The following is a 26,837-nucleotide window of genomic DNA, read 5'->3' as shown; positions in this document are numbered from 1 at the left end:
TCCTTAGAACATGAGCACACCACAAATTGCTAGTCAAGTAAATGTTTCAGATGTGTATACAGTAAATTGCTGGACTTTCTAAATGGTTAGCCAAATTAGGACCTTGGGGAATGTGGAAGAGCTATTTCTTACCTATGTCTTCCTTATAAAACTCAGAAAAATGGTAATAACTTTTGATGGCATTCAAAATGTTGGAGAGTTTTACTTTGCTGTAAACCAACTTAATCCAGTCATCCTCAATAAGCATCGTTCTAGTTTACAGGCAAGTGTAAGTGTCCATTTTAAAGAAGTTAAAACTGATGCAAAGTTTCTTGAGTTGATTAACTACAAACCATCACCTGATTCTGCTAACAAAAGTTTCAGAGCATATGTAATGCAGCAATGTAGTTGTTTTAACCTTGGCTGGTTCAGGTAAATTCAAGTTTGTTAACGATGTATGACACGTTGACATCACTACATGTTTATAAAAAGAACATACAAATGCACAGTGACATTTTACACAGTGGTTGCACATAAGACACTTGAAGTCCAATACTGTGGGGTGCCAAGTACTCTTAACTCTCACTAAGTTCAATGCAAGTTGAGAGTGCTTTGTGGTTCAAGTGCTCGTGCCCTCAGTGAGGCTCTGCACAGTAAGGAATTACACCAACATTCATGTCTGAGACGAGAGTAATTTCTCCTTTCTAGTACGTGCGTTTCTAATTGCTGGATTAGTACAATTGGCTGATAATCACAGTAATATAAATGATTTTCTCTGTACTGAAGTGCTCTCTCTGAAAGTTAATAAAGCTCATTCAATATCGCCTACAGTTTTACAACACTGTAATGGAATAATGTAATGAGTACAATGTGAGTATAGTACAAAAGCCAATGTAAAGTTAAAAATGGATCTAGGATAGTGCTGTTCTTGAATATGAGCAGTACAAGGTATGAATTACTTCTCTGAGCTGGGTACAGGAGTTAATCTGTGAACAGTGCAGCCCGGCTCACATTCAGGTTCACTCCTGATTTTTTTTTCCTCCAAGATCTGCTTCCCACCCTTTTCTTCCAGCTGCTTTTTATGCACTCAACCTTGCTATTTCCATAAACGTGCTCATGCTTTTAAGTTTGTATCTTCCAGATTTGTACTGGAATTTGGTGGTAAAAATGGTTTTACAAACTACCATGAGAATGTGATATAAGGACACAGCAGAAAACCAATTCTATTTAAAAATTTCAGCACAAATCCCAGATCAGTTTGGAACTTTCAGGAATGTGTAGCCCTGTGACTTATGAGAATTACCTCCTGCAGTAGTTGAACACCTTTAAATTGTTTTCACTATGTGCAAACAGAATTTTACTAAATTTCATTATGTTGGAATCCACCCATATCTTGTATGCCCATAACGACAAGTCTGTTGACATAAGAGCACATTAGTTGTATATGTAAAACCTCTAGCCCTTTCCCCCCCCTCTGCATGAATAAGACAAAGCCATATTCAGGCACAAATTAGCTTTGTCTACCTGTAAATGAGCATCACCTGAAATACAGTCTCATAATAAGTTGATGGTAATCAGTAATGCCAAATCTTCATTACAACAGTGGCATTTTCACCAACTCTATGTCCGATTTTGCAATTAAGAACACACAAAGAATTATTCCTTTCTTGTGTAACAATATTTTAATGTCAATAAAAAGTGGTTTTATAGTTCAAGATTACAAAGAAAAAATATTTCATCTTGACCCTTTTGCTATTTTCCCTCAAATAGTCTTGAAATTTTAGCTAGGAAGTGTTAAAAAACACGAGGTGGATGGATGCTTGCTCTGCTAAAAGCTGAAGGACTCCCTCCCCACTTTGCCACCACCAGATGTTTTGGAATGGAAGGTTTTGCTCCAAGTAATCATGAAGAGCATACTGTGTCTCTCGTGGCAGGTTAAACCATGGGGGCACACATCACCATCAGATCCTTTCAAGCTGGACGCAGCTGGGAGTGTATTAAAAGGAACAAATGAAACACCTCTCCAACTACCAGGCTGCATCAAGAAGGCACAACATAAACAATGGTAAAGTCAGTAAACAAAATTTTACTGTAATATTTCATAACACAGATACTGTATTTCTCTTTTAAGTGTAAAGCTACTGTCTTACACAAGAAAGATGGACAGACCCTTTTCCAAGACTAATATGGATACAATAAATACGGAGTTTTACATACTAGATCTGTACACAGAAACTTTGTCCCACAGCCATAAAAATTTACATTTAACAGTGCAACATATAATTTAATCCTTTATTTATCTGACATAGGATGTTTACTTACTGAACACAAGCAACTACCTGGTTTTAATATACATATTTTATATATATATATTATATATATATATATTCAACAATCTGTACAGGTTTCTAAACATAAAACTCCAAAAAGGCACAATTGTCTATACAACATGTACAAAAATGGCTGGAGCTGACAAGAAACAACAATTATTGGTCAAGAGTTCATGATTGCACGAAGATTAGTAATGAGTTTGTGTCAGAAAAATGTGCTTTAAGGAAAGGAAGGTTTGCAAAGAAACCTGTAAGTGTTATTAAAAAAATACCCCAAAAAATGAAAACACAATGAAAAACAAAAACTAAGTTGCTATCACAAGTCTATCCTCATCGTCACTGCTGCCATCGCTAAACTGCACCGTGTTTTGCTGCCGGGGTAAGGCAGCTGGCCTGTGTACCTGTCTGTCCGGGGACACAGTTCGGTGGACCGGGGACTTGGTTAACGCGTCGGGATTCGCCTTGGAGCGGGGCTCTGCCAGGGCAGCCCTCTTCACCTGCAGGGACGGGACGTCGTGCTTTGGCTTGGCGGGACTCGTGAGGTCAGTCTTTTCAGGATCTGCTTTCCCTGTGCCATCGGGTCGCTTGCTGTTGATCAGCGGGGTGGGCTCGGGATGGCTCTTCCCACCGTACCGCTGGCCACTGGCTGCTGCCTGAGGAGAAGCATCCCTGCCAGCCTGGCCAACCTCAGATGCAGGGAAGCTGACAGGAGCCAGCTCCAGCTGGGCTTCGCAGGCTTTGCTGCCTGTGGCAGGCACCTCGCAGGTTCCCTGCCCCTCGGCACCTACGGGGCTGACGGAGGGGATGAGGGTTGGCAGGGCGATGTTCAGTATCTGCAAGCCAGGAATGTGGGCCTGTGGGCTGGGGTTGCCCTGCGGGGCAGCACCAGCGGTCAAAACCTGGAGGCCCACGGCATTCAGGGTGATTCCCGAAGGGCGCATCTGTGGGGCGATGTTTGTGTTAGCCAGGCCCAAGATGTTCACTGTCTCCATGCCCAGCTGGGGCAGAGGCTGCAGGCTGGGCGTGCCGAGACCCTGGATGCCCGGCAGGCTCACCTGGCCGATGGGAATACACGGCACCACGCTGTTCACCTCGGCGACTCCCACGGGATTCGCAGTGGCACTGGCGGCCATGCCACCCGTCTCATTGAGGGCGCTGGTAGTTCTGTGAATCACACTAACAGCAGGGATAGTGAGCTGAACTGGCCCTGCCTGGATGGGAACAAAGGTGGAGTAGGTGGCCAGGCCGGCGGGGACCACCTGAATCCCCCCGACTGTGCCACAGGGAACCTTGGCTTGCCGCTGTGAGTGCAGGGGGAGGTGGCTGAAGAGGTGAGTCTGGGGAGCCCTCTGCTCGGCAGCGGGCTGCAGGCACCCGGATAACTTCTCCTCTGGGATTTCTGCGTAGGGCAATGGTGCTGTTTGCATGCTGTGGTCCACTGGCGAGGAGGGAGAGCTGATGGAGGGTGTGCTCTGGGAGAGAACAACACAGGCATGTTAGTGCATTGGCCACCGCTATCCTCAAGTGAAATGAAAACACAAGGTAGCTGCCGAGTGCTTCCCACACTCCCTTAATAAGAAAAAACAACAACAAACTGGGTCACAATATATACTGCCCAGCTTGAACAATGAACTAATTTCCTTCCTTTCTTTTTCCAGCTCCTTCCTCACCCACTAATTGAATTTTCCTCTCCTAATTAGGAGAGGCTAATTTCTCTTGAACACTAGTACTTGAAAACATTGCTGCATATCCTTTGTGTTTTTTTAAGGAGTGAGAAGGCTTTGGATAACTGTTTTCTGTGGAAATCACCTCAGGCAAGAAGTGTAAGCTGGCATTTCTGATGCACTGGGTTCCTCTCTGGGAGGCATTAGAGCCTCCAGCAAGCAGAGGCAGCATCATGGCACATCTGCCTGTAGGTTCTTCTGACGTGGAAGATGGGCAATATACAATGACAAGAGATGGATGACAACTACAGTGCGCCTGCAGAGGCAGAAGTGACAGGCTGATACTGGAGTGAGATGTGGGACCCACATCTGCCTCAGCTCACCATGGCTTGATGCACACACCTGGACTAACAATCATATTTGTATGCTCCTTTTTCTTCTCATATAGCCTATATGAATGACCAAGGCTGGCAGCTCCCTTCCTAAAAACTCCTAAACCAAGAAGTCTTAAATCGCAATTGCAGTCTCTCATTATCTTTCAGTTTTAGGCATATTCACAACGCACAGAGTGAAGGAATCTTACTTATTCATATAGTCCTAAGTGCTAATTCTGTGATTTTGACCAAATTCTCAACAAATCTCTAGGGCAGGCAAAAAAAAAAAAAGAAACATGAACAGTAATGCCTTTGAAAACTGCTGGTATGAAATATATGGGTTAAAGTAGAATATGATTTACTGACTATGCAGTGCCAACCAGTCTAAATGGGAAGATGGGTGTGAGAAGGAAGCCAGCATCTTTCTTAGAATTAAGTCCTGTCTGACACCTCACAAGAAATCCTGATAAACTGGTATGGATGCTTTTGAAGGAACATACAACAGCCTTCCTGAGCTGTCTTGACCCTTGTCTTGATTGCAAGAAGTGGGATCCACAACCATTCACAATAGAAACAGACTGTAGACGAGCCATCAGACACGGCTGCCACTTCTTTTGGTCTGGGAAAGTAGGTGGTAGTCTGGAGAGGAATTACTGCCTTGTATTACTTAGAAGCCTTTTATTTTTTTCCCTAAGGATATTGATGTAGACAATTATTAGAGCTATATTAATTAAGGCCTTTCAACATTGTTAATTGCGTGAATATTTTCTTGGGGCTTCAGTGGTTCTGTTCAATGAGGGAGTATACTCAGTCAAGTGTCCTTCTGGTATCCATTGGCAACAACTGAAACCCCAAATCCAAATATTAAGATCCTACCCCTTTTGTGGCAGGCATATACCGTGATTAGAGACCATTCATTTTATTCTCCACCATACTACAAAACTGCTCCGATTTACATTTGCCACACAGACTCACGGTTCTACGAGGAAGAATGAAGCAAACAATGCCAAGCAATGCCATATAGCAATCATTATTACTGTTTCTTCTTGTCAACACTTCACTATCTCAAATATTGTAAGAAAGAAATCCAGTAATACAGGTTTTTAAGGAAGAAATAAGCCAGTAAGTATTTAAACCAGAATGAAATTCTTACTTACTGTTTATGCTTTTGAAAATTTCTTGCTGCTTAGTTTTCTATAAGTGCATGCATATACTAGTTGTAAATACTGCATTCATCACACATAAAGCAGTAATTTCTTCTTTATTTAAATTACATTTAAACTACACTTTGCATCACATTTACCTGAGTGTTACTCTGTATAGCTCTAGTACCTTCATGTTCTGCAGTAAGAAATCAAAACTTTACCCTTAGGGTCAGTCAGGTATGTGACTTGTACCATCCCCATTACAGCCCATTAAAATATTGCATTAAAATACTGTTAAAGGCTTAACACCTGCCAGTTTTCCTCTGTGATTTCCTCAGCAGAGCTTTAAAGACAACAGTCACCAAAATTACTGAACATCCCTGCAGCCTTGCATATAGTCTGACCTCATCCTTCCGCACACTGCTCTGAAGCACTGTGTGTCTATAATAGGCATGGGCAAAACGGATCTTTTTCTGATTAAAATGTTCTTTCAGCTTGGAGAAAAACAGAGCTCAGGTCTCAGTCCTGAGCTTCCCTCTCCTTTTGTTATTGTGCAAGGACAATCTCCTTGAACATCTGGTGCTCCTTCTAGTTCTGCTACTAAGCATATTTGGAGGAGAGATAAACAACTGCGCAATTTTTTTATGGTGATAAAGCAAAACCCCTTGGGACTAAACTAATTTCCCTTGGGACTAGACTAATTTCCCTTGAGAATTACCTACGATTCTATCTTCATATTTCAGAGAGAAATGACTTCTGAATTCTACCACTTTACTCTGAAAACTTCACCACCGTATGTTCATTCCAAGTATCTGTTACAGCCCTTATTTGTAAGACAATCTACCAGCTCCAAATTTCAGCTGAAACGACTGTATACAATTAATCCTTTCAAGGAGAATGCAGTCAAAATAAAGAATGTGAAAAGCAGTGCTCCTACAACATTGTTGCTTCTAAAGTCCTACACATCTGTGCTTTGATTACTTTCAATGCTTCTTAAAGACTCATCAGCCAACTCTAAGGCTAAAGGGAAAGCCAAACATTTTGATATTTGAAAAATCTCCCAAAATATCTTTAAAAGGAGGATTTAAAATCATGCTCTTTCCCCAGAATCAGACACTCTTACCTTTGTAAGAGCTGCAGTTGATATTAAGGAGTGGCCCAAGGCTGTTTCTGGATCTGGGTAATCCACAGACATCTGGCGACCTGGAGATGTAGGAGCGACATCTACCAGGGCTGCACTAGCACTGCAGGGTGCCACTCCTCTTTCCTGGGCTTTATCCTCATGTGCTTCCTGATGGGTGAATTCTGCTGGTGACCTGGAGGTCCTGCTAACCGACTGTGCCGTGCTAAGGACTGTCATCTTTGTGAGCAATGCTTTTGGCAGACCATCCATAGAGTCTGTGTGAACCCCACCAAAACAGTCTGGAAGTCTGATGTCTTCATCCGTGCTGCCAGCATCCTGCAGGCCATGTCGAGAGGGGTGATGCTGGGGGCTAGCTGTCACCGAGGGGGTTGTGGATAGGACTGACTCAGCCTGGCTATCTTCATCATCATCTTCATTGTCATTTTCATCTTCATCAGCACCATCAGACTCCTCCACATCATATCCTGACCGGTCATAGCCAAATCGTTGCTTCTCACCTACAAAAGTGGGAATTAGAAGGTAAGCCAATGAAGGTCCTGGATAGGTTGGGAAGGAGGTGGAAGGGAGTAATTAGAAACACCAAAATAACACATGGCACATGCATTTTTTCAGTTACAACCCATTCCATCAAAACAACAGGGAAAATTTTCATTTTTGGTCTTATTTTCCAGTGTACATCCATGTTGTTTTTAACCTTCTAGATCCAGCTGTTTGCTTTTAAGCCATTTATAACCATTTATAACCATTTGCTGCAAGTCACCTTTCACTCTTTCACCTGGGGAGAAGTGAGCAGATTCCCGGTTCATTAATTTCCCAGTGATGACATACAAAGCTGGTCTGCCAACCTTAGCGGTGGGATATTCTCTAGATGGTTCTGACTCATAAGTGGGTGTCCTTGTACCTAATATAAATCACTGCTGCAAAGGTTTCTGAAGGATGCAAACAGAAAGACTGGAGGCTGTTAGTCAGGAATCTGTCTCCTTAACAGGCAAAAGAGACCAAAATTAGACCTCACCAGATTTCTTCACTTTGCTAATGTTTTGAAAGGTTTATTAAGAAGTCACCCAAGATATCCTGGGAGGCCTTCATCCTCTCAAAACTTACCTATGCATGAAACTGCTCATATGAGCACATGCTCACATGAAGAAGCCCTCCTTGATTTCAAATCATAAAGTCAAACTGCTGTCTAGTGGTAAATTTCTCTATAAAATATAGCTATATTGCAGCTTCTCACCTTCTTTTATATCACATCTTGGAAAGAAAAACTCATCCTTAGTAAAGAGACAGAAAATCCCATCTGCTGTATCTGACTCCAAGCCAGATTGTCTCGGATCATATTTTCTAAAAGACAAAATGCTTCGAATGCACTAATATTTTATATTTGATTAAAGGTCTGTCTGCTGAGCTGTCCAAAAAAAATACCAGCATAAAAATCATTTGGCTCTGCAAAAGCAATGATGGCTGGTTAGTTAAAATCTCAGGGATCCTGTTCTAAGGAAATCTACACAGCAACTTACCAGCAACATGAACAATTCTGAAAAAAAAAAAATCAAACCCAGACCCAGACCCTTAAAAGAATCTGAATTTACTACCAATGCCTTCAGTTGCTATGTGACAGAAACCAAAAGAAGCATCTTGAACTCCAGGTAAAATAAATGGGTTTAATTGAGCTACCTCTCCATAAGCTACCCTCCATTATAAGCCTTTATGGTTTCAAATGAGCAATGTAATTAGGAATGAGCCTAGTAGTTATTGGGGAAAAAAAAATCTCTCTATAATGACTTTGCCCCTCTGACTATAAAGTAATTTGTACATTAACTTAATACAGAAATCATAGAATTTCTGCAGGCATGAAATGGAAATGTTATTAAGAATACCTCAAATCCTCCAGGTCATTGGAACAATGCTAACAAAAGTATGTTTTAGAGTTTTAACTATTCTTCATTTATAATTCCCATCTACAGATAAAGCTGTTCAGAAACAAAAATACATTTTGGTGGAAAAATTAACCCAGTAAGCTCCGTTAAAACAAAATGGTAGTAGGATTGTTAGAAATATTATTAACAAAGCCACATGGAGTTTTCAATTGTTTTTTTTTTTATACTTCTGTAATTTTTCTCTTCACACAGTGTTTCTTCATCATTAATTTGCAAAGCAAACATATCTAAAACATTAGAACCTCTACATATGTTTGATTTCTGAATAGAAATAATTTCCCTTGATGGCTCTGCAACAGATCTTGAAGACTTCATGTGAGACATCTAGAGGATGACCTATGCATTTACTGCAACTCTTTAAACAATGCACAGGGCATTGCAAAGTCTTGGATTCAGTCTGGACTCTCTCTGGCTTCTTTACCAACATCACATAACTATTCCCTGCGAAATCCTACTTGCTATTATTTTTTCTCCCTCTCTCTACATGAATCACATTTTGTGTGAAAGTTGATGTCAATCATGAGTGACCGTCTCCACTGGCAAGAGAAACTACCTGAAATGATTAGATTGACTTGTCACATTTGTAAAGTAAGGAAAACATAAGATCAAACAATGCTCTAGTTTATATTAAGAAACTCCTTTTTCAAACCAACATTTAAACTGCTACATGATTTACTAGCAAATGCTGCTTATGTAGAAATCTTCTGCATACATCTTGGCTTTCTAGAATAAAACCTTGGAAAGGAAAAAGGGAACTGTGTGTGGGACACAAATTCCTTACATGCAGGACTCCGTGGGATATCATTTCCCTCTATTGTTTCCCTGTTTACCTCCACCCTTTGTGCATTTGCCAGCTTCTATTTAAGCGTGGTTGGTTACCTGTAGCCAGAGCCTGCAGTGTAGGCGAGGTGACAGCAATCATTGTGGTTCCCTTACTCCCACACCACTTTGAAACATCAGATGAGAAAAACACATTCCCGACTAGCTTGCTCAGGCAATGCACAAAGGAACACTCTGCTCTGGATTTATACCTGTGTGCACATTTGCTGAAACAAGAGGTACCCAAGCTTTAGTGATCAGTGATCCTGTTAAGCATTGCTGTAAATCAGCGGAGCTGCAAAGGACCTGATGCTGGAGTTTCAAGTGGTGGAAGACCCAGGCAGGTCATGAGGTCTTCTCTATATGAGGCATCAAGCTGAGGCTGGGATCACTCCTTGTGATGAAAGACTCTTTTCCAGGCACTGTCTTGTTAACCAAGTAGCACTGGCCCTGATCGATTCTGGTAATTGTACACTGCCTGCTAAAGTTCCTTGGCAGTTTTAATTGAGGAAAAATTAATTCTTTGATTCCTATCTTAAAATATGTACAATTATAACCATATGCTTACGTAGCTGATACATATATATAACTAGAACTGACTCAATTTCCAAAGGGAACAAAATCACTTCTGTGTTTAACTTTGTATGAGGTTGTAAAACAGTGTGGAATATTTTAGAATGAAGGATGTGTTATAAATTTAAAGACCACTAGCATATGGGGAAATTGCTTTTGGCATGAAAGTTCACAGGTTTTTTTTTTTCTTAAAAAGAAAACAGGGAAAAAGGTTTCACACTATTAAGTGAAGGCTTATGAAAGCTACTTCTCTTTCAAATTTGTAACTCTCACCATTTTAACAGAAAGACTGCTCAAGACTGCCTCAATTTTTTTGTAAAGAGTGTTTTTGGAAGAGTAGGGAATGTCTTTCTCTCATCATCTTGTCAACTCCTGCAATTTTTTCTTTTAAACCCTTAGAAAGACTCTTTCTTCTTCTTGGACTTCATAGGAGAAAGTGGAACTTTTGGCTACAGAACTGAATTCTGCAAGAATTAGTAACAGCTGGAAATAAAGGTGTAACAGAAATATGGACACAACTTTTGATTGGAGATTTTGCTTGCTTGCCTGCTATAATTATATTTAAGCAAATAACTGAGGTTTTAATGCAGTATATTGAAGTAAATGTATACAAATCATAGGCAAAAATCATCTTAGTCCTTTCATTTATTGTTGTTGTCAGTCCTCAATTAATCAGCTCCGTACTGCAGTTGTGGTATTGATAAGTTTGTTGGCTAAGCTCTTGGAGTACTGACATTTTACCCTGAAGTGAGAAAGAAAAAGCTCCAGGTTCCTTAGCACAACAGCATTAGTTGGATTTATCAGCATCCTAATATGTCCATTAGTGAAACATGTGAGGCTGATAAGTCCACCCACTGCTTTTTCTGCTTTTTCCAGTTATGCTCCTATGAATTAGGTAACAAAAATAGGTTTCCCCTTGTACTTTGTTTTAGAAGTTTTTAAAACAAAAAGTACTTTGTTTTAAAAGTTTTTCCTATTGGAGTCCTTCACTGTACATGGTTTTAACAATGGCCATCTAATTATCACCATACTGCAAAGTACTAAAAGAAAGTTTCATCAAAATCTCAGCTTGCAGCTTGTATTTTTTATTGTGATATTATCACCAATTAGTACATCACATGACCTGACTTATCAGACCCTGCTACAGACTGCAATTTCTGCATCAACTCCAGTGATAAAGTTCAACAGCTTATAACTTAGTTGTATTTGGTTATAACTTAATCATGGTTAGGTAGATTGTTCATGCAAAGAGCAAAATGTTTATTTTTGTTCTTTCACTGGCAGGAAGACCTGAAAGATCTGAAAATGTAAGACCAGACTGTTGAAGTTTTACACATTCCAAAGCAAATGGACAGTCACGTAGATAACTATAGGATTGCTATTAGCTCTGCTTGCACAGATAAAGATATAACTTACTGAGCATCTGTTGATCTGTTCACTATCTATGCCAGTCTAAATTTAAATTTACTGGCTCTTAGCATCTGAGTAATATAAAGCAGCATTTATCATCTCAAATTGTGGAAGTATCTTCAGCTGGGGATTAATATCTACATAAAAGCATTTTAAAATAAAGCATCTGTTCCATGTTATATATTCTCCATCAAACTCTAGGAAAAAAAAACCCCATACCATGGCAATAAAAGCAGAAATATTTTTTAGTATGTCACTGTATTATCATTAATTTGAAAGTAAGGTCTGTATATCATCAATGCACACTCTATTTTTCTAAGCAATTACAAGCTCAGACTTGCCTTTCTTCCATTGTATTGGTCCTGTAACCATTCAATTACATTTTAAAAAAGGTAAAACATGTTTTAAGTACTGTGAAACAGCACTAGCATCTATATCCAAACTTGCTGTCTTTCCACGTCTGTTCATAAGCTTTGCTTGACTGATTTCAGTCTTGCTTCAGCTACTGTCCACTGCTCATCACCATCAAGCAGGACTCACAGTGACATCTACTGGGTTAAATTCAGACTGGTAATAGCCAGTGCTACTCAGAAATCAGAAAAAAAAACCCATGTGGGCTTTTGATTTTCATTCCTTAGAGTATGGAAAGTAACAAAGTCAAACTAACCAAAAAGTAAGAGTAACCCCTGTTTAAAAAGATTATTTACACCTAAGCCTTCCTGAGCAACATGCATATTGTAAATTTACCCTAGCACTAGGTAGTCTATTTCCAGGCTGTGTTGTAGGGCTCCAGCATGCTCTAATGTACATCTAGTTGAAGACTAGACACTGATATTAAAAGATAAAAAAATTCAAATTGTTGTAAGCTGTACAGAACCAGCCTTTCATTCTATCTGCAAAGGGAGGATCCTGTTGCAAGGATTTTAATTTCTTTTCACTCCTTAAACACAGGTGCAGTAAAAACACAGCCTGAATTATGATTAAGCTAATGAAGAGCCATGGAAACTCACTTAAGATCTACTATAAGTAATATATAGCTAATTAACTTGAAACCATTGTATCTTTAGAAAGATTTAATACTGCAAAAATGTTTTTTTTTCTATATGTATATAAATACATATCTGAAACTTACAATTAGGCCTTTCCACTGGTAAAGTAATATTTGGGATAAAATTCCTCCATAGAGACCCTTTTAAAGATTATAACTGCTTAAATTTTAAGACAAATTATTGCTGTTTTTAAGACTGAATAGCAAAATGTTGGGTCAACGTGGCCAAAGAGGATATCCCCAGTTGCAGTCTGTCACACTAAACAGTTCACCTCATCTGACAATTTAATTCAGATATTAACATTCCTTACATTGTGACCCTGCATTTTGGTGACAAGAAAATTCCACAGAGCAGAAGATGAAAGATAAATGGACTAGGGAATGGTTCTGAATACAAAAAGCCAGGCCAGAAAGTATTTACTAATACCCAAATGATGACAACTACAAAGACTGCTATGTTAAAAGCTCTGATCACACATAGGCTCAGACAGCTAGAGAGCTTCTCTTTCTTTTTTCCCTAGACACTACAGCACAACAAAATTTCAGCTTCTCAGATTACTGAAAAAATAGACTGCAAGTGTGTATGTGTATGTGTGCATTCTGCCATCAGGACTGTGTACAATTTTGCACTCCTTATTCAATCTGCATGCATTATTAAGAAGAAATTCTATACTCTTAGGGTTGTGAGGCACTGGAATGGGTTGCCCAAGGAAGTTGTGAATGCTCCATCCCTGGCGGTGTTCAAGGCCAGGTTGGACAGAGCCTTGGGTGATATGGTTTAGTGTGAGGTGTCCCTGCCCATGGCAGGGGGGTTGGAACAAGGTGATCTTAAGGTCCTTTCCAACCATAACTATTCTCTGGTTCTATGATACTATTAATCTATATTGTTATTGGGTCAAAGCTGACTTCTCATATGAATCTAAAAGATTATATATTCAAATAACTGTGATGGCCTGTGCTTTAAAAAACCCCAAGGCAAAACATAAAAATAGAACCAGAAAATTTTTTAGTAAATAAAAGGTTGGTGGCTTTGTTAAATGTCTGGATAATTTCCCTAATACAAAGTCTGGTGAGAGACATGCATCTTAGTTGTTTTAAGCAAGGGTGAAGACATTTTTATTACCATAAGAATAATCAGTATTCCAAGTGTTCAAATAACAGATTAGCTAGAGACAGGCAGGCAGACATTCTGTGGGTCAGGAAACAGGCCTATCTCACACAGCCTACAGGAGGAAGAAATCTATTTCTTTTGAGGTCATAGTTATTTCTTATCAGATTTTCTGTGCCTTCCTCTCCAGCATCTCACATTGCCTTCCTCTGAGGAAAGAGATGGGACCAGACAGACCACTCTCTGAGAGAGAGATCGTTTCTGACAACCACACAACTCTTGCAGTAAAAAATGTATGCATTTAAAGACGTCAGTTTTTAAAGCACCAAAAGGATTATTTGACACAAACCCGTCAGCAATGCACGTCAGAGGGAGGAGGGGTGAAGGAGCCAAAGACTAACACCATGAGTGAAGCTTGTGGCCCAAGGCCCATCACGTTTTCCTTTACAAGTAACTGCTGGCAGGACTGTCCCTTAAGCCCAGACCTGGCACAAGGGGTGCTGGCCCCAACATGAGCTCTGCTGCACTGCCCTGGAGAAAGGGCATCCAAAGAGGTGATTGAAGCTGCCTTGTAAACAGACTCATTAGGCACCTCAAAAAATAAACATATTCAATCACATTCAAACACAGCGAAAAAAAATTAGCATGTACAAGATTTCAGAAAGGGCAACAGTTCCACCTACATTTAAAAAAGCCTGTATGCAAATACATCACACTTTTTTTTCCTCTCCTTTTTGCCTTAGAAATGGGCCAACAAGCAAGTTTCTGAATTATCAGGAGAAATATTTTCACGTGTGAAAGGTGAGATGATGGATGAAGTCACATTTTAAAAATGTACAGTTACTCACTGAATTTACATGGACAATAGTCAATGCCCTTTGCCGGATTTTTTTGGATGCTGGACTGGTTTGGCTGCAGCAAACGTGTGTTTATCACAGGCTTTATTACCCTGTTTCTCGGATAGGACTTTAATGCTGAGCTTTGTGCTGCACATCTGGTTTTACTATGGGTACCTGAGCCAAATCATTCAGATAAGGTAGGGATTTTATCACTAAGTTGGTAAGCTTGGCTTTTTTTAAGGTTTTTAGTTAAAGCAAGAAGTGTTACCTGCTCTATTTTTTTTTTTGAAGGGTGATGTGGTGGTGTGTGGAAACATCTTAACATAAAATTTCTGGCAGAATTTCAAGGATTATGTAGCAAAACCTGCTGAATGTTTGTCTTACCTTTTTTTTTTTACAAAATAGAATATTTAATTTGTTAAGGAATTACTGTGCTGAAGCAAAGAACATAGTTCAAGGAATACGTAATATATTTACACTAAGGTTATGCACACACGATACGTAAAAAGATAGTCTCTCTCTCCTTTCAGTAGTCTTAAAGCCAAAGAAAAGCAATCTTTCAACAAATGTTTGAAATGGCTTACTTCTACCAAATGTTACTGATAATTCTGTTAACATTTGAAACATTTCCCATTACAATATAACCACAAATGCAATTTCTAATATATGCAATTGGGAATATCAATTTATCAATCAGTAAAATGTTTGCAGTTCCTAGGAAATGGAACCCCCTGCTCAGATGTATTTTATAAAACTAAATAAAATGTAAAAAGCTACAGAACAGAATTGCTTTTTTTTTTTTGTGTGTCATGGGAATGTTGGAAATGTTAGTGGAAACTGTTCCTTTGTGAGAAAAGGACAGTAATTTGTACTGCTGCTTACCTTTTCTGTTACTTATTTGGTACCTCAAATTGCAAAGGGGGGACCATGCTTTTAGGTTATTGAAAAGGACTATATTGAAGAATGTCAAAAAGGAGAAAACGCAGGTTTCTTTGTACCTAGTACACCACTGAATCATACCAGCTGAGTCATATTCCCAGCATTATTTAGAATTAGATTCAAGCTGATTCGTTTATTCTGCTGGCTGTTGTCATATGGGACCAAGCACATTCATCTTTCTTGCCCTTTACTGTTTAAATAAAGACCCCCACTGCTTTCTTTTCACAAAACCTCATCTGCAATCTAATAAACTATTCCACTGAAAGAAGAAAAATACAAGGCAAGGCGACACGACTCATCTCCCTGCTGAGAAACAGGAGGAAGAAGAAAATGGAACTGCCACACTGACACTTGACGAGATCTGAAACAGTCCTAATGCACAACCTTGTTCGCTACCTCACTGCACCTGGTGCAGTTACATCTTCCTTCTTATGGTGGGCAAAACCCACATAAACCTAGTTAGGCCCTCTTTGACTGTCCTTGATCTCATTTCTTCTTCAACGGAGCCATCTCAAGATGTGGGAAGTGCAAAATCCCAATTATTAGCAAATACATTCATTTCAATAACACTCTCATCACTAATGGAGAAACAGAACAGGTCAAGATGAATAATGTTGGTAATTTTTAAATTATTTCTACCTGTTGATTTATGCCTAATTGTTTGTGAAAGGCGACAGAACTCTACACTGGGTGAAGAGAGCCTGCCTAGCAGAGCACTCAGCAACATACTTGTGCTTCTGGTGGCACGTTAGTGAGATAATTTTTACGGAATGTGCATCTCAAAAGTTTGACAATTACATGCACATCTATTTTCAAAGAAACCCTCCATTTGGCTACCTTTTTTTCTCTAGGCAAACAGCTGTTTTGCTGGTATTTTCAGTCTTGTCATATTTAACTGTGAAACTGTTGAAGTTAAACTGCATAACACTTTGTGAAAAATTCAGCAGCAATTTATCTTTAGCATATACTTGTCATTTCTTTAGGTGAAAGTTCTTCCAGCATTTCTTATTCCCTTGGACTAGCTTCTAAGTTTTTCATCTCTGTATCTATTCACTATGAAGAATTAAAAATCTTTGGAAATGAAACGGTAAGAAACTGGAATGACAAAATAAATACAAAATGCAGTAAAGAAAGATGATTTTAATTTCTTACCAAATTCTTCTTCTCCATCCTGGTCATCTATTAAGGCTACCGAGACTCCCAAATCCATGCATTTTTTGCTATGTGCCTTTGACTTCATATGTTTGGTTAAATTTCCTTAAGAAAAAATGAAAAAAAATTATCTGTTCTGTGACTATATGACTGTACACAAATATATACCCAACATGTCTGTATCTTATTCAGCTACATTTGTAACCACCTGTAAAATTTGATTTCACACTTGATAGAACCTTGCCCCTCAATGCAAGCTATCAAGGGCTGAGGTCAATTGACCATCTGGAATGTCTCTGGATACATCTCATGAAGCTTTTTACTGAGATCATAGAATCACAGAATCAGGTAGGCTGGAAAAAGCCTTGAAGATCATCAAGCCCAACCATTGCCCCAGGACTGCTAAGTTCACTACTAAATATTATCACTGAAGGCCTCATTTACACAGTTTTTTTGAACACTTCCAGGTACAGTGATTCTATCACTTCCCTGGGCAGCTTGTTCCAATGCTTGATCAGCCTCTCAGGGAAGAAGATCTTCTGAATATCCAGTCTAAACCTCCCCACGTGCACAAGGTCATTACCTCTTGTCCTATCACTTGTTACTTGGAAAAAGAGACCAGTCCTCACCTCTCTAGAACCTCCTTTCAGGTAGCTGTAGAGAGCAATAAGGACCCCCTGAGCCTCCCTTTCTCCAGACTAAACCACCCCAGTTTCCGCAGCTACTCCTCATAAGATGTGTGCTTCAGGCTCTTCAACAGCTTTGTTCCCCTTTTCTGGACTTGCTATAGCACCTCAAAGTCTTTCTTGTAGTGACGGGCCCAGAACTGAACACAGTGTTCGAGATGTGGCCTCACCAGTGTCAAGTACAAAGGGATGATCACTGCCCTGGGCCCGCTGGCCACACTAGTGCTGATACACGATTGCTGCCAGGATGCTGTTGGCCTCGGCTGCCTGGGCATGAACTGCTCATGTTCAGCTCTGTCAATCAGCACCTTTTTCTGCCAAGCAGCTTTCCAGACACACTTCCCCAAGCCTGTAGCATTACATGGTGTTATGGTGACCCAAGTGAAGGATCCCTCACTGAGCCTTGCTGAACCTCATACAACTCACCCCACCAATCCGGCTTGTCCAGATCCCTCTGCAAAGCCTCCCTACCCTTCAGCAGATTGGCATTCCCAGCCAAGTTGGTGTCATCCACAAATTTACTGAGGGTGCACTCATCCAGCTCATCAATGAAGATGTTAAACAACGCTGGCCCTGACACTGAGCCCTGAGGGACACCACTAGTGATCAGTCATCAACTAGATGTGATGCCATTTACCATCACTCTTTGGGCTCAGCCATCCAGCCAGTTTCCAACCCAGTGAAGAATCCACCTATCCAGGCCATGAGCAGCCAATTTCTCCAGGAGAACACTGTAGGAGACAGTGTCAACTGCTTTACTTAAGTCTAAATAGACAATGTCCACAGCCTCTTCCTCACCAACCAGGCAGGTCATCTTATCGTAGAAGATCAGGTTGCTCAAGCAGGACCTGCCCTTTATGAACCCATGCTGACTGGGCCTCATCCCTCTGTTTTCCAGCATGTGCTTTATCATCTCACTCAGGATCATCTGCTCAGCGACCTTCCCTGGCACTGAGGCCAGGCTGACCAGCCTGTAGTTCAGCACTCTTGAGTGTAACGCATCTAGCCCCATAGATTTGTGTATGTCTATGTGGAGCAGAGGGTCACTAACCACTTCTTCCTGAATCATGGGGACTTCAATCAGCTCCCTATTTCTGCAAACCAGCTCAGGGAACCGAGTACCCTGAGGATGGCTGGTGTGACTATTAAAGACTGAGGCAAAGGCAGCATTAAGTACCTCAGCCTTTACCTCATCCTCAGTTACTAGGTTTTCTCTAGCATCCAGTCAAGGATGTAGGTTCTCCTTGGCCCTCCTTTTATTGCTAATATATTTGTAAAAGTACTTTTTATTATCTTTTATGGGAGTGCCCAGATTTAGTTCCGTCTGTGTCTTTGCCTTTCTAACTTTCTACATAACCCAACAACATTCTTGTACTTTTTATGGGGTAACTGTCTCTTCTTCCACAGGTGATAAATCTCCCTTTTTTTAATCCTGACTCCAAGCAGTATTTCCCTGTTCAGCCAGGCTGGTCTCTTCCCTGCCTGCTCCTGCATTCTGAATTACTTGAAGAGTAATTCTGCCAACCAGTGTCCTAAACAGGCCCAAGTCAACCCTCTGGAAGTCTATGGTGGAGATACTGCTGATCTCCTTCCTGACTCCTCCAAAGACTGAAAATTCAATCATTTCATGATTGCTTTGCCCAAGACAGCCTCCAACCATCGCATCACCCACCAGTCCTTCTCTCTGCAAAGTGCAAATCTAGCCAGATATTTCCCCCACTTGGCTCACTAACCAGCTGGGTTAGGAAGTTATTTTCCACACCTCCAAGAACCTCCTGGATTGTTTCTTCTCTGCTGTGTTGTACTTCCAGCAGACATGTGGTAGATTTAAGTCCCCCACGAGAACAAGGGCAAGCGATCATGAAACTTTTCCCAGTTGTTTGAAGAACGCTTTATACGTAGCTTCATCCTGCCTGGGTGGTCGATAACAGACTCCTACCAGGATATCTGCTCGGTTGGCCTTCCCTCTGATCATCACCCACAAACATTCACCCTTCTCACTCACAACATTGAGTTCAAGGCAGTTGATGTACTCCCTGACATACAATGCAACTCTACCACCTCTTTTTCCTTGTCTATCCCTTCTGAAGAGACTGTAGACATCCATTGCAGCACTCCAATCATGCAAATAATACAGCAGGATGGAAATCCTAGATAATGATTAATTTTGCACCGGTGTAAAATATCCCTCGTTTGTTTATGGCAAAGTATGAAAACGGGTGACTCGGTCTTCAAAGTCTAGAGAATTTGTAGACTTTCTGTAGACAGAAAACTATTGCATGAAACAGGAAGTTCATATCTATCTTGTAGCTCTTTTAGCATTTGATGGATTCTATTTTTACTGTCATCATTTTCATTGCCAAGCTAAATAAACAGATTAATTTTATTCAAAATTAGCTCATGAACATATTCAATCTGAATCTCAGAAGTGAATGTCTAACTGCTAGGGGGCCCTGCAAGCTGCTTTTCCCTTCTTTGAAAAGGCAATACAGCAGCAAATAGAGTCAAAAAAAGGTTAAGGGTAGATCAGAAATCTGTAAATTATGATTTTTGTGCAATGTATGTTATTACACGTAACTGATCACTTTATACTTACATTTCCCACTGCCTCTCAAAAAAATGCTTGAGATATTTCAATGGGAGAAATACAGTGGTGGAAATGGCAACTCTTCCCTGGTTATGGAGTACTTTATTCCTTTTTTCAAATTAAGGTAGTAATTCACCCCAAATTTCAAAATAATTGTTATGAAGCTATATGAGTATATTAAGTCACCAGCAGCAAAATTCTTGGCTTTACATACTGCATGAAGTTACTGGCTATACCATCCTGTCATGAAGTCTGTGGTTTGCCAAACATCAAGCACTCAACTGTGTGACTGACTCTGCCAGCAGTAATAGCAACAGCTGGGCATAGCAACTGCAGAAGAGGAAGCGAATACAAGTATATGCTACAACTGAAACCAAGGAGAATTTCAATGGGCAGAACTTAATTACTCAAACTTGGCCAGCATACCTACTCTGCAAAACCTATAATCAGAATTTACTGGATTCACACTCTGGAATTTCATCTTAAAAGCAACATGATGACCCAGTCTGTCAGGATGCAGTGATAGGTTTTGACACATGTAAAGACTATCCATCCCACTTTCTGCAGCACTGGCTTATTTCTTGGAAGTTTTCCACCCAATTGCCGAGCAGTCTCAAACCCACTAAATTTACAAATGTTTCCGAGGTTACAGCTGGGGGGATTACTGCTAAATGATGTTGAGAGCCAAGAAAAAATTTACTGCTTAGAATTTTTTCGCTGAAAGTAGTTTGGCTGTGAACTTCTCCTGTCTGTTTCACTTCTCTTGAGTCCTAGATCTACCACTGCTTAATATACCACCTGCTTAAACTAGGATGAATTTAAGTATCTTGTGTAAACAGGCTTCAGAAAGTAGGGATCCATCTTTGGGTCTTAGAAGGTCAAGCGGACAGTGAACCTTGTCCTTCAAAGACATTTTAATACAGTAATTCAATAAAGGCCAATTTCTTTTCCTGAGCAACAAGATAAGTGCCAACAGCAGTACAATATATGTCAGTCTCATACCTCCAAAAGAACACTGTTGGGGACTTAAAATTCTGTGTTCCCATCCTTATCTAGGATGGGTGGCTAATCAGCTCACTTGTGTTCACCTAACTTTCATCATACTCCTACAGGATTTCCCTTTTCAACTCCAGTTTCTCACCCACCATGTTATGCCACAGTTCATTCATGTAAAGATGTGAATAAACATATCTGAATAAACATACAGAAGACAAAGGAAAAGAAGGAAATCAGAAACTAGAAATATCTGAAACATTACACAAAAAACCTCCACAGAAAGACAACTTCTTTAGCTCATTAATAGCTAAATGGGAGAAAAAAAGAATTATAGTATAAAATAAAAAGAAAAACTGGGAGAAATATACACAGAAAAGTACCCCTACCTTTAGTTTTGAAGGAGAAGTTACAGTAATTGCAGTGGTAAGGACGGACATCTGTATGTGTGCGAATATGTTTCTTCAGCATGCTGGGTTTCTTGCAACGTATTCCACATTCTTCACAGATATATTTCCCTCTCCCTCTCCCCCGAACATACACATAGTCTTCATTTGACTTGTACCTAACAGCATCATAAGAGTAAGGCAATCAGTTGTAACGGGAAAATGATTCTAGTTAGAAACCCTAATCTACCAGAATTTCATACAAATAGATGAAAATGTATGTCTGTCAAAACCAATCTTGTTATTTTTCTGCTCAAATTCTGCATTTATTTGTTAAATGTCTATCTAGACTTTTCACTAGGTAACCATGGGCTTGTTTAGGAATAACATTACATCGTTTTTAAGAAAGGTACCATCTGATACTAAGCGTCCAAATACTTCAAATTTTCTCTTTGCAACACAAGAAGATTCTTTTTCAAAGTGCCAGCTCTTGGAAGCAGGTCTGGGCACCATGCAGAAGCTTTAAAAAGGCACTTTTGAGACTCTTTGAGGCAGTGGATGCAGAAAAGGAACAATACTAGTTATGACAATGGGAAAATTCTTAAAATCCCCTACCAATGTGCTCTGGACTCAGCCTATTTAAATCTCTAGATGGAAAAAATCACTGAGGTTCAGTTACATCCTTCATATCTTTGCTCAAGGATGCCAAAGGTAGTGCTTAGCTTTTGTGACCCGGTTGCTGCAACATTTGCATCTGAGCAAAGACATGTAGCAATGTTTTACCTGGGCAGCTTGTAATGGCTTAACTGCTGGTTTAGACTGGATTCACATCAGGCACCAATAAGTGGAAAGCCCTAGAGCCCACACAAGTTACAAGAATAATAAAATATGCACCATTTATGCTCAGAATTTTTAGATGTGTCACTGGCACTCTTCTACTAGAAAATGTGTTTTAAAAGATGTTGTATGTAGCACAACACTGTGGATAACAACTGTTATTCATATCAGGCAACTGATTTAAAGTATTATAGTGCATGAGCAAGGGCTCTCAGTAAATATTTCCATGCACTTTTCAAATCAGGAGTTCTCCAGCCTGTGAATGCCACAGCAAACTGCCAGACAGAGACTGCTGCTTAGCCCCTGGACTATATCCTCTCCAGCTACAGTTATACAACCATACTGCAGAATAGGTATTATTTATCATGTAAGAGAAAAATAGGAAAATAATTTACATCTATGGCTGTATCCAGCTGCCTTTACTGCTGATGAATGTTCATCCTCTGGAAAAGAAAATTAATCGCATTGCCTACTGGTCTTTATTTCATTACTCCTCCTCTTAACTCTCATGGCTCCATGCTTCTGATGACTCTCCATTTTTCTTGGAAACACAAACCAACATTCACAGACCACAATATGGGAATGGTTGGTTGAAATAAATCAAACAGGAAGTAACATCTCTGCAAAGTCTAGAATCAGGGGAAAAAATATCTCCCCAATGATATCTAGCATACAAAATACAATACTTGCCCTCCATCAAATATTTTAACTCTTCTTGGTTCAGTTTTGATAAAGGAGTTTTCTTTGTCATGCTCAGTGCTTGATTCAGAGTTTTCCTTATTGCTGAATTCAGTGGCAGTCAATTTTTTTCTATTTAATGCTCGCTGAAAGAAAATGAGGTATGCATATCATTAAAATGAGTATCTTTCATATGCCATTCAAACCTGCAAGTTATGATGAATAAAAGCATCACAAAAGCCACAATTATAATAACCTATGAAAAATATAAAGATATGAAACAAAAAGTGTCTTTTGCTTAACTTCTCTACTGTGCATTGACTATTTGTGGACTGGTAAATCTGAGATTATGGCACATAGGAAATTAGGAATGTTTTGAATCTGCAGTAGGAGGTATCTCTTCTGGGAAGACGAAGGTGATGTTTTCTAGTTCACAGATGGCTTTCTTCAGAGAGAAGATGCTTACAGTCAAACCCTGGTGCTATCTGAACAGCTACAGCTTCACTCCTTTGCCCTCAATGTGGCAACTGGACTGCACAGATGGGGCTCTGCAGCTGCATGATACACTGCTCCCCACAATTTAACAAAAAGAGGGAAACTTCAGTGTGCAACCAGTTACCCATGCCTTCTCCCCACTTCTCAAATTTTGATGTTTCAGTATTGCATTCCCAGCCACAGCTGTCCTCTGCCTGGTGTCTGCCATAGCAGGGCAGGGCTTCCCTGACTGCTTTCCATCCTGTCTCTGGGGGTCTCGGGTCTCACCCACCAACCAAGAACCCAGCAGCACCTCATGGCTGGCAGAAGCTGCTTTCCCACAGCACAGTAAAGAGGAGAAGGGTAGGAAGGAGGGGCGCACCGAGGGAAGATACTAACAAGTAACATTTCTGATTGCTAGTATTTTTCAAAAAATATACCTGTTTTAGTGTGGAAATTTATTGCTCCCAATTTGCTGAGGTTATAACAGGGGCTTCAGAACCTTTCCAAAGCAGGACTCCACACTTAATTCCCACTAGCAGACCAAATTACATGAAAACGTGTACCAGTTGTCTAGCAGAACAAAAATACATTTCTCCACCTCCCCTGATTATTAATTAAGGAATTAAAAAAAAGAAGGATGAGTTCCCCAACATTTGCCAATTAAAATCTACTCTTTCCATGTCTAGGATATTTATAAAATGGGCAACAATGAAGGAACGATCCAATTAGGCAGCGATTATTACTGCTGTATTTATAAACTGTTCTACCCACGTAGCTGGCACACTTAACCACATTTGTTCATATTGATAAGTGAATAAAATGATGAGAGGTAAAAAAAAGAAGTCTGGCCTTATGTTTTCTACTCATTATAAAATGCTGCAAGCTTGCGAACTGTTGGCAAGAGGAATGACTTCACTGGCTGACTTAAAATGACTGATGAATTACACTGGTCTTTATCTATATTGCAGGGTGACATCTCTCTGGCACCCAATCCTTGCCCATAGTGCACCATACAGCCTCAGTCACCGCCTTTACTTCCCACCTGAAGAGAAATGTGGCTGATGAGGAATACAGATCAGAGGAAAAGCATCTTATTTAATTCAAAGCCCGTGGAATCCGCACAGGCTGCAAGTACCACTCCAATTTGAATGCCTTCTTCATACAGTCTTGCCTGATTTGGGCTGGAATTTCAAATATCTGAGCAGTTCCACCAAAGCACACATGACAACTCTGCCTGGGCGTAGGAAGAAAGAAATTTCACCCTGCATGTTTTAACAGCATTCATACAAGTTGAAAGGAGATGATATTCTGGATGAGAATTATCAGAAGTGGAGCCTATTCCAGTAATTGCAACTCAGCCATGCTGTAATTCCTCTACTCTACTGGCACATGAAATGCTTTTGTTTCCATTGCAAACAAAAAGTAGCAAGGTGACATTGTAATTTAACAAGAAACGAGTAGTGGACAATACAGAATATGTATAATAAACCACATACCACATAAATATTCCCAGCAGTTAAAATAATGCAATCTTGAAATGGCTAATCTTCCAATCCTAAATACTATTTCCAAATTTAATTTTCAAGAATGAAGTGACAAAGGAAAAAGAAATTTGGCCCACGATGTTATATGAATTATAGTGAAACTGTGTTACAATAAATTGTATATTAACTTAAGCACATAGAGTGCAAAAACTAACATAAGGCCAAATACCTTTGGATTTTCCCCTACCCCCTTTTTTTTAACACACGTTTACGTACAGACATAAGACAACCTAACATAGGTGTTCAAATTACTACATACCTCCCACTCATTTACTTTAATTTACTGGTTATATGCTATTTTAGCAATTGTTTCAGTGTCTTAAAGATGTAAAATGCTGCTATAACAGAGATGCTCTAATACAAACACTGATTCCTGTCACAGAGATCTACAGGAATGGTAATTCACAACATAAAAAAAGAAGTTCATTTTTTATGCTAAAAAAAATGCAAAATGATGCTGAAAAGGACTTGGGTCCTCTGCAAATATTAAAGAGCAGCCAGTCTCTAAGGAGCCTGGATTTCTTATGTGGAAATCCTTCAATACACCTGACCTTAAATTCCCCCCAGCCCCACATGTACTGGTGGAAAGAGTAGAAATACAGCAGCACTGTAAAATATCCCTCTCCACGATTACTTATGCTTTCAGTTTCTAACACAGGCCTCTCTTCTCCCACAGAGACAAGGACCATGATTCATTTCTACTTTACTCATTTTGCTCCAATTTAACTCCACTGTCTTCAATTACTGGTATAAAACTGAAAAAAAACCCTGCTCTTAGGGCTGCCCAGAGACCAGAGTTCAATTGATACTTCTGGTACTTTACAACATCCCTTGGAAAAAAAAGCATGCTTGCAGCCTGAACCATCAAAGTTACAAATTTCAGATTAGAAAATTCACTAAACATTTTTCCTACAGGCAAACAGCCACTTGAGGAAAATGTTTTCAATTTCCTTAAGCTTTTACTAGTTTACATATAAGAATCTTCTGCATTTAGCTACTTTCCAGTGGTGAACTGGACTGTTGTGGCATACCATCCAAGAAAGCAAAGCTTTCCAGTTAGCAGATACTTTCCATTCTTCAGCCTATTCTTGCCTGAAAATCTTCACCCTGGAACGCTGCACACACTAGTGAGTTGCTTTAGAAAGGGAAGCCAAGATCAATGCAAGGGCTTGAGAAAAAGCTCCTGATACAACACAAATGATTTCAGATGATGACAACTGGTGAAAAATAATAATAAATAAACAGAACAATGAAATCAAAAGAGCAGGGAGATATAAAAAGCCTTTTTCATGCAGGTGAACCTCCTGGTTTATTTTAACATGCTGCACTCCTTCCAGGAGCTTCTTTCACAATTACATTTTGTGGTTTTCCTTTGAATCACTGAAAAGTGGCAACTTCACCTATTGCCTCTGAGCAGTAAATTGTGAAGAACAAAGTGCCAGGGTTCCTCATTGTCTGCATTTTGTTCACATGTCTCTTATTTTCGCATGCATCTATTGTTGAGAATTGACTTTTTTGTGACAGTGATTAATGGTGGTTACGCAGAAGCACGAGATCTCTGTAAACATGACTTAGTTCTGGGGGAAACCCAGGAACAGCTCAGCAAGTCACTTAATCTTGGTGAGAAGATCAGCAGTTAAAGCCCCACGAGCAGAATATGCCAAATCATTCTGCAAAGTGCGATGACAGTGAGAGAGAATGTGAGGCATAATAGTGCTGTGGTTTTATTATTACTTATAAATTGGATTACAGTAGCACTTAAGGCTGTTTGTCAACTCAGGGTTAAAATGTGCAAGCCACTTCAGCAAACACAACCCCCAGAGGCTTGCAATCTAAACTGTGGTTCCTGAAGGAATTCAGGACCCCACTGAGGTTTTAAGCAGGAAATCAATCTTTCTCCTTTTTTTTTTTATTATTATTTGCTAATCTGTTTGTGGTTTTGTTTTGGGTTTTTTTTTGGGGGGTGTGGGTTGTTTTTTGTTTGTTTTTAAATGGAATACTAACTGGCACAAGGACTTCCAATGATTTCCATCTTCAGTCTCAACCAGAAAAAACAGAATTACTGAATGAGAACTGAATGAGGAATTTCAGTTTTTGCTTTCTTTAAACATGGCTTCTATGAGGAAGCTTCCAAGTTGGGTCGGCTACTCCATTACCAGGTCTAACTAGAGACTGGTAATGCAGAGGT

At 39.9% G+C, this 26,837-nt stretch overlaps 1 protein-coding gene across 1 annotated transcript in view; it reads right to left on the bottom strand.

Moving 5' to 3' along the window:
• Positions 1–2,045: 2,045 nt before the first annotated feature.
• Positions 2,046–26,837, bottom strand: part of HIVEP1 (HIVEP zinc finger 1) — a 34,442-nt gene continuing 9,650 nt past the window's right edge. The window contains exons 3-7 of the mRNA XM_034060351.1: positions 22,641–22,774; positions 21,117–21,292; positions 16,462–16,566; positions 6,616–7,133; positions 2,046–3,781 (exon numbers count right to left, since the gene is read on the bottom strand). Of these exons, the coding sequence (XP_033916242.1) occupies positions 2,615–3,781; positions 6,616–7,133; positions 16,462–16,566; positions 21,117–21,292; positions 22,641–22,774 (2,100 nt within the window). The 3' untranslated portion in view covers positions 2,046–2,614. The remainder of the gene's footprint in view (positions 3,782–6,615; positions 7,134–16,461; positions 16,567–21,116; positions 21,293–22,640; positions 22,775–26,837) is intronic.

The sequence above is a fragment of the Melopsittacus undulatus genome, chromosome 1 (genome assembly GCF_012275295.1).
Source record: "Melopsittacus undulatus isolate bMelUnd1 chromosome 1, bMelUnd1.mat.Z, whole genome shotgun sequence".
Lineage (NCBI taxonomy): Eukaryota > Metazoa > Chordata > Aves > Psittaciformes > Psittaculidae > Melopsittacus > Melopsittacus undulatus.
Note: the sequence above shows the minus strand (reverse complement) of the source record. Positions and strands in the feature narration are given on the sequence as shown.